General features: G+C 30.2%; 1 protein-coding gene across 2 annotated transcripts; it reads left to right on the top strand.

Annotated features, from left to right (window-relative positions):
• The first annotated feature begins 1,443 nt into the window (after nucleotides 1-1,443).
• Nucleotides 1,444-12,331, top strand: LOC145034153 (syntaxin-71-like). 2 transcript variants are annotated; one of them, XM_078982526.1, is made up of 9 exons: nucleotides 1,444-1,845; nucleotides 1,932-2,057; nucleotides 7,400-7,565; nucleotides 7,651-7,736; nucleotides 8,210-8,278; nucleotides 8,406-8,450; nucleotides 11,790-11,852; nucleotides 11,943-12,019; nucleotides 12,144-12,331. In XM_078982526.1, exons 1-9 carry the CDS (start codon nucleotides 1,684-1,686, stop codon nucleotides 12,154-12,156), a joined length of 807 nt encoding a protein of 268 aa, XP_078838652.1. In that variant the 5' UTR covers nucleotides 1,444-1,683; the 3' UTR covers nucleotides 12,157-12,331. The 2 variants fall into 2 exon arrangements, with proteins under 2 accessions (XP_078838652.1, XP_078838653.1); XM_078982527.1 differs by lacking the exons at nucleotides 11,790-11,852; nucleotides 11,943-12,019; nucleotides 12,144-12,331 and adding an exon at nucleotides 9,316-9,788.
• The last annotated feature ends 470 nt before the right edge of the window (nucleotides 12,332-12,801 follow it).

The raw sequence follows: 12,801 nt of genomic DNA, 5'->3' as shown, positions 1-12,801 counted from the left end.
AAAATAAAAATGTATTATTATTATTATTATTTTGCATTGATATCAAGATCGGTGTTAGGTGTAAGAATTAAAATAAATTATTAAAAAATTAAAAATCTGTAAAATTTTAAAAATAAGCTATGAATATTATTTAATAGGGGTAAGATGGGAGTTATACTTCTTGATGTTTCGTTGGTGGTGGAGATATTATCATTATCCTAATCTGTTGTGGACTCGATTGGTTAGATCTTTATATGGTCCTAATGACGGTTGTAGTATTTGCCCTCTAGGATAGTCGGCACAGGTCCTTGGATTGGAGTTATGTGTATGTTCATTTAGTTATGGGACAGAGGTCTTGATATCCGTTCCTTATGTCCTATCAGGGTTGGTGATGGGAGTTATAGTTCTTTTTGGCATGATGTTTGGATGAGAGAGGCGTCTCTTACAACTACTTTTCAGAGAGTGTTTGCTTTAGATACTTTTAAAAATACTACTATAAAAAATCGAATGGATGTGGGTTGGGAGACTGATACTCTTATACGTAGTCCTAGAGGAGGTGTTGAGCAGGAACAATGGGATGGAATTCTTTCTCTCATTCAGGATCTACAACTGCAGTCGATTCCTGATAGGTTGGGTTGGACTATTGATGCTTCTGATAACTTCTCGGTTGCGTCCGCTCGACGATTCATTGATGGTAGCTTACTGTACGCAAGAGGTGGTGAGACTAGGTGGAACAACTAGGTTCCTATCAAGCTTAATTTTCTTTTAGGTTCCTATCAAGCTTAATGTTCTTTTATGGATGATTCGTTTACTCAGTATTCATACTAGAGAGAGACTTTCTTATAGGAGAATTCTGTTAGATTCGATTCTTTGTCCTATCTATTCGTGTAGGGTGGAGACTATTGAACATTTGTTTTATGGGTGCTCTGAGTTGTGTAACATTTGGATGCATAATGTTATTTGATGGGGGATACAGATTCCAGATCACATGTTAATTAATTCTCTTATTACGTGGTTACATCTAAAAAATCGTTTCTTTTTTATGATGTTTATAGGGATTTTTTACGGATTTCTAGCAGGTGTTGTAAAACTAAGTTATGTTGGAGTTCTTGGCTTCACAACCGTACTTCTACTACAAGTTTGATGTAATGACTCTTTTTCTAGCTCATTGCTTGCTTTTATGATATTTCCATGGTTTAAAAAAAGGTAAGAAATAAGGTAATTTATAAAAGTATTTGTAAAGAATTGAAATAATAAAAATGTGAGAATCGAACCAGTGACCTTCTATTTAGGATAAACCAAGCTAAAGCTTCTTTTTTACTTTAAAATGCAGCATATAAGTTATAAATCATTCTTAACCTGATTAAAAAAAAATTAAAACTACTGTGCAGAATAATGTAAATTGTGTAGGAGTATATAATGTTCGAATTTATTTTCATAACAAAAGAAACTGTAGGGGTAAAAATGAAACTTTTGCCATTTGAGAACTTGTACTTTGCTCTTTCCGTCGGTTTCCTCCCGCTCCTCCGCCAAATCGCCGGCTTTGTCCTCACTCTCAATTCCATTATCTACTGAGAGAAAGAGAGTAGAAAGTCGATTTAATATCAAATTTTGCTCAATTCGAACTCTTTCTATCCAGAGACATTACCAGATATACGATCACAATCGATTTGTAGAATCAAGTCAAAGTTTCTACAGGTATAGATGGGAGTAATCGATTTGATAACAAGAGTAGATGTAATATGCAAGAAGTACGAGAAATACGACGTCGACAAGCAAAAGGATGCCACCAACAATATCAATCGGAACGATGCATTCGCCGGACTTTACACCGCCATTGAATCCGATCTGAATCAAGCTGTGGAGGTAATTAGATCTTTACGATATCAAAAGACTTTATTATCACGTTGTGTATGTTGTTTCAGATGTAGTTTTGTTTTTTGTTTGTGTAGAAATCGGAGGTTGCTGCGGCGGAAAAGAACAGGGCCACGGCGGTGGCGATGAACGCCGAGATTCGACGGACGAAAGTTCGGTTACTCGAAGAAATTCCCAAATTACAGCGTTTAGCTTTCAAAAAGGTTTATATTTACGTTACTTCTAACTTATAATTAAGGAATAAACAAATTTTACTTTTTATCGGAACATTCCTTATTTGGTTCTTTTTTATCTTTTCTTTTTAAACGGCTTGCACTCGCACATATTAATTTAAACAATTTGTAAATTTCCGATATGGTTAGGCCAATACATTAAACTAAACTTCATAGTTAAAGTTAAAAGTTAATGCCACAAAAATAACTATTTATATGCTCTTTAAATGTTTTAACAACTTTGATTTTTGCTCTTTATATGTTATATTATATTTTGATTTATCGGTAATGAAGCGATTACCATGTTATGATGGTGTGTCCTATTGGTTGAAGTTGAAATATATAATAATACATATTTTAGTAAAAGTTCAGCCTATAACAAAGATATTCATAGTTGTACTCGATCGCCATCTACGATATTTATTAAATTTGCGATCTAACTTTATGTCTAAACAACAATAGAATACACATAGTGTATTCACCGACTAACACACCCCACCCTGAATCAAAAGTTGATGGTTTTATTCTCATCTTCAATGCATTCCTCTTTCATTTCAAACTATTACGTTTTAAAATATCTATTGTTGACCGACCCATAGCTAAAAATAAAAAAATAAAAAATCCAAAACATAATTGCAAATAGGAAACGAAAGAAAACGTTGAGCCTAAATAGGAAGTGAGAAGTAAATGTTAAGAGTTAAAAATGAGGAAAAAAATCACCGTTATATAAGATTTTGGGGTCTTAGAATATCAGTTAACTTTGATAATTTATGAGGATCGTGATTGCAATCATTTTTAAAATATGTGATTTCTACCCTTATGTCTAGGGTATCACAAAATCTGATTTGGGATAATCCAAATCAGAAATCTGATTGCAATTTGGAAATCAGGCAACTTTCAAATTTAAAACACAGAAAATATACCTTGTTGTTTTGTGTTCTTTGGAGATAGAGAGAACCAGAAGTATGATTTTTAAGAGTAAGTATTGAACCCGTTTTCTGGAACATGCAGTATGTTCTTGTACAAGAAAGGAAAAGTTGTTGGTGGTAGTTACATGCAATTTGGCTCCAAAACAAGTGGTTGGATATATGGTTATTAGACATAATCGATTCTGACATCATAGTGATGTCACCACCGCTAGGGGTTTTGCCCCTTGGACCTCTCAAAGGGCGTATCCATAAACCTCGCTAAGGGGTTGCAACCTCATGGAAGGCTGTACCCAAGGGCGCTGCCCACGAACCCTTGTATACTCGAGTTCACAATTATCACAGCGAGTGTGAACACCGCACATCCAAGCTCGATTAGTAAATGAAACTCGACCTATCTCGTTATTAGTAATAATTACACCAAAATATGTTGATAACACTAGAATCACCAACATTCCTCCCCCATTTTAGTATAGTCCTTAATTAACTAAAAGAAAACACAAAATCAAACTTATGCATAAATGAAAATATCTTGAAGATCGAATTTTCACATTAGTTAATATACATGTCAAATACTTGAGAATCAGGGTGTCCTAAGGACTGATCATATCAACTCATTCGAGTAACCAAAGATACTATACACATAAGTTAAACACAATATCTAATGTTTCATACTTGACATTATTACAACCATGTGTCATATACATTCATGAATGCATAAAAGCCTAGCCTAAGCTTTTCGAAGTTGTATCACTTCACACTCACATATGTAGTCCTTCTATATCATGCACCTATTAATTCACTTTTTCAAAAAGAACTATTAAGAACTTAATGAACCTACTTTAGCAATACAGGTTATAAGCACATACCTTGGGATGTAGTAAACAAATGTGCTTCAATGAATTTAACTTCTAACATTATATTTGTAGGGAATTGGCTATCTCACCCATAGAGATATCAAGTGGTCCTTAAACCTATCCATATAACAGACTTTTTTACCAAGTCTCTAGCTAACCCCTTCGTTAAGTGATTAACTAAATTTCGTTGAGATCGAACAAACTCAATAGAAATGATACCATGAGTAATGAGCTCACATACCATGTTGTGCCTAACACCCAAATGTCGCGACTTTCCATTAAAAACTTAATTGTATGTTTTTTGCCAAGGTGGAAGCACTATCACAGTGTATAGAAATAGGTGATATAGGCTTTGGCCATAAAGGAATTTCATATATCAAATTCCTTAACCATTCCGTTTCTTTTCCAGTAGCTGCAAGGGCTACGAATTCAGATTCAATAGTTGAATTTGTAATGCATGTTTGTTTCTTAGAATCCCATGAAATAACACCTCCACCAAGAAGAAAAAACCAACCACTTGTACAAGAGTGGTCCTCAACATTAGTGATCCAACTAGCATCTAAATATCCTTCCATAGCTGAAGGAAACTTACATAAGTCAAACCAAAATCCATGTTTTTCTTTAGACGTGCCATCACTTTCCTTACTGCTTGCAAGTGATGAGTACTAGGATTGCTGGTAAACCTACTTATCTTCCCTACAACAAATGCAATATAAAGCCTTGTGCTGGTCATAGTATACATCAAACACCCGATAACCTTTGAAAGTAAATCTTAATATAAGGTTCTAATTATTATAAAAGTAATATAAGGGTTTTGATATATATATATATATATATATATATATATATATATATATATATATATATATATATATATATATATAATGTTGTAGAATTCGCTACTCGGTACCTATTCAGTTGACTGTCGAGTAGCGAGTCGTCGGTAGTACTCAGATTCGATAATTCATGTAGAAACATTTTTAGAAAAGTTTATATGTCAAAATCATAAGTTGATAGAAATATGTAACAAAATTAGATACATGTGAATAAACAAAAACTGAAAAAAAAAAAAAACACATAATGGTCTTACTTTGTGAATAATTACTGAAAATTATATATATATATATATATATATATATATATATATATATATATATAGTAATAGTCACATGTGTGTGTAAATAATAAATCATTAAGTATGTTATACATATTAGTCATTGAGTTGTCGAGTTTTACAATACTGCTTGCTTCAGTAAGGGGCCGATCGGGGAGTACTTGAATTTTATAACTCGTCTCTGTAAGGGGCCGAGTAGGGAGTATTCGGCCAATTCGACGAGTTTTACAATACTATATATATATATATATATATATATATATATATATATATATATATATATATATATATATATATATATATATATATATATATATATATATATATATATATATATATATATATATATAGGGAAGGGTTATTTGGAAAACAAAAAAACCCTAAAAATCATAAAAATGCATAAAAATTACCTAGACATTACAAATCTTTTTTTTTTGAATTTTTTTAATCAAAAAATCGTAGCCTTTTTGAAAATTTCGCTGAAAAAAAATAAAAAAAATATATATTTTTTTATGAAAAAAAAATTTTCAAAAAATTTTCAACGATTTTATGTTAAAAGCTGCGATTTTTTGATAAAAAAATTCAAAAAAAAGTTTTGTGATCTCTAAGTATTTTTATGCATTTTTATGATTTTTAGGGTTTTTTTTGTTTTCCATAGAACTTAAACCTATATATATATATATATATATATATATATATATATATATATATATATATATATATATACACACACACATACACACACACTCACACACAAACACACACACACACAGAGAGAGATACAGAGAGAGAGAGAGAGAGATAGAAATATAGATAGATAGATATATAGAGAGAGAGAGAGTAAATGACACGATTCGTCCCTCGTCCAAGTGTAAAATTGCACGTTTAGGCTCTATTTTTAAAAATTATCTAAGACCATCGTTGCAATGTTTTTTTCTTACTTAGACCGTCCCTAATGAACATAAAATGACTATTTTGCCATTTCTTTTTATTTTTTAATTTGTTTGTTATTAATAATTCAAAAGAAAAATAAAAATTAGGGAAAAATAAAAATGGGCCCACCATCACAAACACTTATCCTCTACCCTAACCCCACCCACATCCTTCAACCGTTACGTTTATCTTCTTCAGTACATCATCAAGATCGGTCACCGGAGCAACCACCGTTGTCACCACCACCGTTGTTGCCACCACCGCCATCGCATCTTCGTCGTTGTCTCCACCTGCACATCACTGCAAGGTCTCGCTTCTCCGTTCGACAATTACTGCATACACTGCCATCACCACACCATCGAGAGTTTACAGATCTACATTTCGATGTTATTTGTTTGTCGTTGGTAGTGGTGCCAGAAAAACGTATCTGCACGCCAGATGTAACTCTCTTTCACCCACTCCCGATAACCATCAGAATCACCCGACCGCCACCACAGCCCTAAACCACTACTAAACCTCATCCGCCAATTGGAACCATTGTCTCCTCCCGCAAAAGGCTTACGAACGGTTGTGTTTCTAGATTTTCGGTTCGTGTTTCCAGATCTATAGTTTCGATCATCGATGTTGTTTCAGATCTATATGACAACTACATCATATTTAAGTGTTCCAGGGGAGATGGAGGATGTTTGACTTTCTTCTGCAAACTACTGAGAGTCACAAGTCCAACATAAGTGGGGTGATAGTGATTACATTTGATGTATTTTTTTTTTCATTTGAGTCTTCATGGAAAAAAGGGTGGTCGAAAGTGATAGGTGATGATTGGAATTGTGGTAGAAGTTTTGACCTTGATGGATATGTTGGAGTGGCCGAAAACAATGGCCATGTTGGATTCGTTGGAAAAGTGGAAGTGTTGGGGTCGTCGGAAAAAATGGAAGTGTTAACTTGATGGTAGAGAAAGATAATATTGGATAGAGGGAAAGTAAGGAAAATGTAAATATAAGCAACGTGTGCCCCACAATTTAATTAAAATATTTTTAATAATTAAAAATATTTAGAAATATATATAATAAATGTAAAAAATTAAAAAAGGGTAATGTAGTCATTTTATGTCTGTAAGGTATGAAACGTGTACTTTTTTACGATATAACGGATGGTTCGAGTTAATTTTTAAAAATAGAGACTGAACGCGTCATTTGATATCTGCATGATGGACTATTTGTGTAATTTACTCATATATATATATATATATATATATATATATATATATATATATATATATATATATATATATATATATAACTTCTATTGTTATGCTTTTAATAGACATACTCTTTGGTGTATTTGATTATAAATTACATTTATACTTTTCTAAGTTTTGTATATAGAAATCATGGAACCAACCATCAATAAAAATATCCTATTAAATATTGTTGGATTTATGTCAATTTCGATTTCACAATTCAATTCATCACATCAATACCGATTAACATAAATATGATGTAGGTAAAAGGGCTTTCTAAGGATGAACTTCAGGCACGAAATGAATTGGTCTTAGCACTTAAAGAGAGAATTGAAATCGTTCCTGACGGTGTAAAAACCAAAACTCAACCAACAATCGGTTTGGAATCATCAAGTTCAAATAGAAAAATCATATTTGACACAATGCAAGGTGATTCTTGGATGCGTATGTTTGTGCTTAATTTTTAATTCTATATCGATATTTTATTTTGATTACCAGCTTATGGCAATATCAGATGAAACGTTTGATAACAACTACTACCAACATACTGATGACACCAATAAATTTAGACAAGAATATGAAATGCGAAGATTGCAACAGGTATGTACAACTTAATTTGAATTTGGGTCGATTATCAAGATAAAAACATGAAATTACTATTTAGGTAGATATCTGATCTAAATTTGACTACTCCCTTATGACTATTTGCCTAGTTTTCATGTCTAAATATATTACAAAATCCACAATAATAAAACATTTTCAGTAAGGTTAGTTTTGAAACAACTGAATTTTATAAACTATCAACAAGCTAAAAAATATAAAAAATTAGAAGATCATTGTCAAAATTGGGTTTTGAATCATGGATGAAAACTACTAAAATCTTCTATAATAGATGTGAATTCTTTTCATTATTTCAAAATAAAAAGTTTCTTTATTATTATTATTATTATTATTATTATTATTATTATTTATCATTATTTTTTCTTCCTAAAAGAACTCATATTAAGGATGCTTTAATATATCTCTTGAGACATCAATATTGACAACTAATCAATGGATTTAACTATATGTAGGACGAAGGGTTGGATGTGATTGCAGAAGGACTTGGTACTCTGAAAAACATGGCTCAGGACATGCAAGAGGTATGGTGATATCAATCATTAGTACGCAATCAAAAAAATTACATAAATAAAAATAAATTATTAAATAGATAAATATATTTTTAGATGATAAAAACAATTTAAAATTTAAAATTTTTTAATGGTGCAGGAAGTTGATAGACAAGTGCCATTGATGGATGAAATTGATGACAAGGTAATTTTATTTTCGTGTTGAAATGAACCAAACTAAATGTTAGTCTTATTAAGTGAGCATCTTAATTTAACGATTCTAATAGTTTAAACACTTAATTTGGATTAATATATATGCTTTAATAAATAGATATGACTATTTCATTTTGACTTTATTAATACAACTTAACAAGTTAAGCAAAAAAAACATGACTTAATGAGTTAAGTCAAAAAACATGACTTAATGTATTTAGACACCAACTCTTTACTTATGTCCCTTTCGATTTTTTTCTACTTCTCTCATGTTAAAATCGATAAAATATTATTTATTTTCTATGTCAACCTGCCAACCCGTCAACTCGTCAACCCGAACACGACACAATTGCAGACCTAATAGTTAGTATTATTAAACTTAATATTTAGTATTATTAAGATAATTTTTTAGCTTAAAAATGAAATATACAAGATTTTTTCCATTCATGCACCATTACCCGTTCATACCTTACAGATAATAAATTTAACCAAAAAATAAAAAAAACAACCCCTAAAATCAAACTCAAGCGATTTCATATAAGAAAAACTAATATTGCGATTTATTTATTTATTTATTTTGTATCTAGATATGATATTTTTCCACTTTATAGAAGGGAAAATTGTAATAAAGTAACTAAGTTTACCGAAAATTTTAATTATATATATATATATATATATATATATATATATATATATGTGTGTGTGTATTTTCAATTATGTTATTGTATTTACAATTTTGTTGCAGTATTAATGACTGATTCTTCATATATATATATATATATATATATATATATATATATATATATATATATATATATATATATATATATATATATATATATATATCATGGTTGCAGAAATCGGGATTAATCAGCGATTAATCGTGGATTAATCGCTTGGCGTTCTCCAACCGTCGAGGATTAGGACATTAATCGGAAATTTAGGATTAATCGGCCTTGGCGGGATTAATCGGTCAATAAAAGTCAACAAAAGTCAAAATAGTCGAAAAAAAAAGCCAAAAAAGGTCAAAAAAAATTTAATTTTTTTTTTAAAAACGTTCAAAAAACCAACTTTCTTTTTTTACTCCAAAATTTTCAAATTTTCAAAATTTCAAATATTATACCAAAATGTTCACATTTTCGTATTTCCAAATTTCCAAATTACAATTTTTCTTACTTTCTAATTTTGAAGTACTTGTTTTTTCTTAAGATATATTAATATTTAATTAATTTTAATATTTTATTAATAATCTATGGTCCCCGATTAATCCTTGATTAATCTCCGCCAAGACCGATTAATCCCTTAACACCAGTCCACCGTCGAGCTACCGTCAAACGATTTTTACAACCTTGATATATATATATATATATATATATATATATATATATATATATATATATATATGTGTGTGTGTGTGTGTGTGTGTGTGTATTTTCAATTATGTTATTGTATTTACAATTTTGTTGCAGTATTAATCAAATGACTGATTCTTCATATTCTCCTAGTAACTAATTTGCCCAAATTGCATAAAATCCCTAAGTTTATCGAAAATTTCAAATTTGATATCATGTTTTTTTTTCAATTATTTATTTATTTATTTATTTGTCAATTATGTCATTATATTTATGATATAGGTGACATTTTTACATTTTCTTTATTATGCCTAATAACTTGAAATTATACTATTATCTTGAATGGCTCAAGATCTTAAACTAGCCAACATCTTCACACTGTCATCAGATTCCTTGGATCGATCAATGCAGGGAAAAAAATTTATTCAAAATAACATGGACTAAGTTAAAAGGCATGTGGTAAAAAAAAAGAGTCAAACAAGAATCAATGAACAGCCTAGATTATAAAAGATGTGTTGGATCCCCATGGCTTGGTCATAACAGTATATGTGGCCTACCATGTCACAAGTAACTTGATTTATTATATTGGTAACATGATTTCTCGAATGATGTTCTTGGTTTCTTCGCTGAATCCTAATAACACCAAAGGTTTTTGGAAAATTTCAGAATTTGGGATGTTCATTTTGTTGAGATTTTCAAGTAGGATGACATTAAATGAACTCTTGCCATCTATCTACATCATCATACTTGAAACTCTCAATAAAATGAACATCTCAACAAAATGAACATCTTGGATTCTGAAATTGTCTGAAGATCTTTGATGTTGTTAGGATTCAATAGAGAAACCAAGAACATCAATGGAGACATCATGTTACCAATATAATCTATCAAGATTCTTCTGACATGGTTAGTCACATATAATGTTATGTCCAAGCCATCATGATGGGGATCCAACACATCTTCTTTATAATCTAGAAATGTTTATTTTAAAGGACTCAATGTTTCTTCTCTTTTACCATGTGCCTTTTGACTTAGTCCATGTCTTTTTGAATAAGTCTTTAACCCTACATTGATCAATACAAGAAATACGATGGTAGTGCCAATATGTTGGCTAGTTCAAGATATTGGGATATTCTAGATGTTAGTATAAATTCAAGTTGGTAGGCATAATAAAGTAAAGATGAAAATATTACACATAGTTTAAATGTAATGAAATAATTAAGAAAAAAAACATGGTGTAAAAATTGAAATTTTCGGTAAACTAAGTGACTTTATTGCAATTTGGGCAAATTAGTTACCGGAGAATAGAAAAAACTGATCATGGTTGATACTGCAACAAAATTATAAAAATAATGACATAATTAAGAAAAAAACAAGATGATATCAAAATAGAAACTTTCGGGAGATTTAGTGACTTTTATACAATTTAGAATGACAAAATAAATAAACGCTACTATATTGGCGAAATTTATGGTTTAACTACTATATTTAGTTCTCAATAAAAATTATTTAAGTTTGACAAAAAAATTTTTTTGTTAATGTCGATCGCTTTGACATAGATAAAAAAACATTGCTAGTATTTAGTGTTAAACTTTAGTGTCTAACATATTTATTAAAATCATTAAACTTGTTAAATTTTTTCTTGTTATCACCATTTTAACTTGGTATAAATGTTAAAATGATATGACATAGAAAAATATAGGGAAGTAATTCGTAGGCAATAATTTTTTTGCCATACACAATAATTAATGCATTACAGAGTTGTACAATACAACACTTTAAAGCACAAATTATTGTGTAGGGAGAAAAAATATTGTGTACGAATCAGTTCCAAAAAATATAGTGTTTAAATCACATGATAACTAAAATATAATCACTTTTATCTAATCTGCCATTTATAAAATCTAAACTACATGGTTTCCATTTTTTATCTGTAAGAAACACAGTAAAATTCTATAGTCACACAACCATAATTCCAGGTCGAAAGGGCAGCTTCTGATTTGAGAAACACCAATGTTAGACTCAAAGATACAGTAACAAAGGTAACGAATTATATAAATCTTTTTTGAGATTCTTTTATTTGTTTATATATTTTTTTATTTAATTGTATGTGTCGGTGAATATTTTTTTAGTTGAGATCTAGCAGAAACTTTTGTGTGGATATCATACTCTTATGTTTAATTCTTGGGATCGCCGCATACCTATACAAGTAAGTTATATTTCTTAGTTAAAACATCACCCTTGAAAAATATTAGTCAAAAACATGATAGATTTTTATCAGATTTATGTAGTTCGACTACATCAAACTTATTACATATTTATTGTTATTGCAGTGTATTAAAGTGAATTTTACAAGGTCAAGATACAATATTTGATGATTCGGTACTTTTATTGTTGGGTACGAGAACGACAAAACGCAAATGCTTTATATGTAATTTTTGGAAGGCAGAATTTTATAGAAAGTCAGAAACTGTTATAGTTTGTGTCTTATTTTGCTTGATTTTATTTAAGAGGCCTGATATTCCATCAAAGTTTTTTATCTATCCATTGAAAAATAATAGTTTGACAAATATACCTTCATTTACTCATTTAATTCATCAAACTTTTCTCTTTCTTCGGTTCTTGTTATTTCTCCTCCACCTCCACCTCCACCTATTTTCAATTCTAAAGAAATGAATCACACCCACTTTCAAATCAAAATGTCTTACTTTAGGATCAGGTTGTTAGGTCTTTACTCAAAAATACGATTTTAAAATCGGTAAAAATAACAACAGAAGTTTTAAAAATGTTGAATAAAATTAAAACTATTTTACCCACTAATGATCATTTTGCAAGAGTTAGAAATATTAATACAACCATAGAAGGGAAAACATAACAATCATTGAAAACTTTGATCATCATGGATGGTTGGAAGTTGATGAATTGTAGCATGAAACTCTAAAGCATGAGCTCTCTACAAGTATCCACCAAACAAGAGTAGAACCGTAAAAA

Source organism: Lactuca saligna, chromosome 3, assembly GCF_052625555.1.
Source record: "Lactuca saligna cultivar CGN05327 chromosome 3, ASM5262555v1, whole genome shotgun sequence".
In the NCBI taxonomy this organism is placed as follows: Eukaryota; Viridiplantae; Streptophyta; class Magnoliopsida; order Asterales; family Asteraceae; genus Lactuca; species Lactuca saligna.
The sequence above is the reverse complement of the archived record's forward strand: the minus strand, read 5'-3'. Positions and strand labels throughout refer to the sequence as shown.

Bases quoted from the DNA above. Each gene is read 5' to 3' on its own strand.
- LOC145034153 (XM_078982526.1), top strand. From the start codon at position 1,684: ATGGGAGTAATCGATTTGATAACAAGAGTAGATGTAATATGCAAGAAG. The intron at 7,737-8,209 runs GTATGTACAACT...AACTATATGTAG, and splicing joins AAATGCGAAGATTGCAACAG to GACGAAGGGTTGGATGTGAT. The intron at 11,853-11,942 runs GTAACGAATTAT...ATATTTTTTTAG, and splicing joins TCAAAGATACAGTAACAAAG to TTGAGATCTAGCAGAAACTT.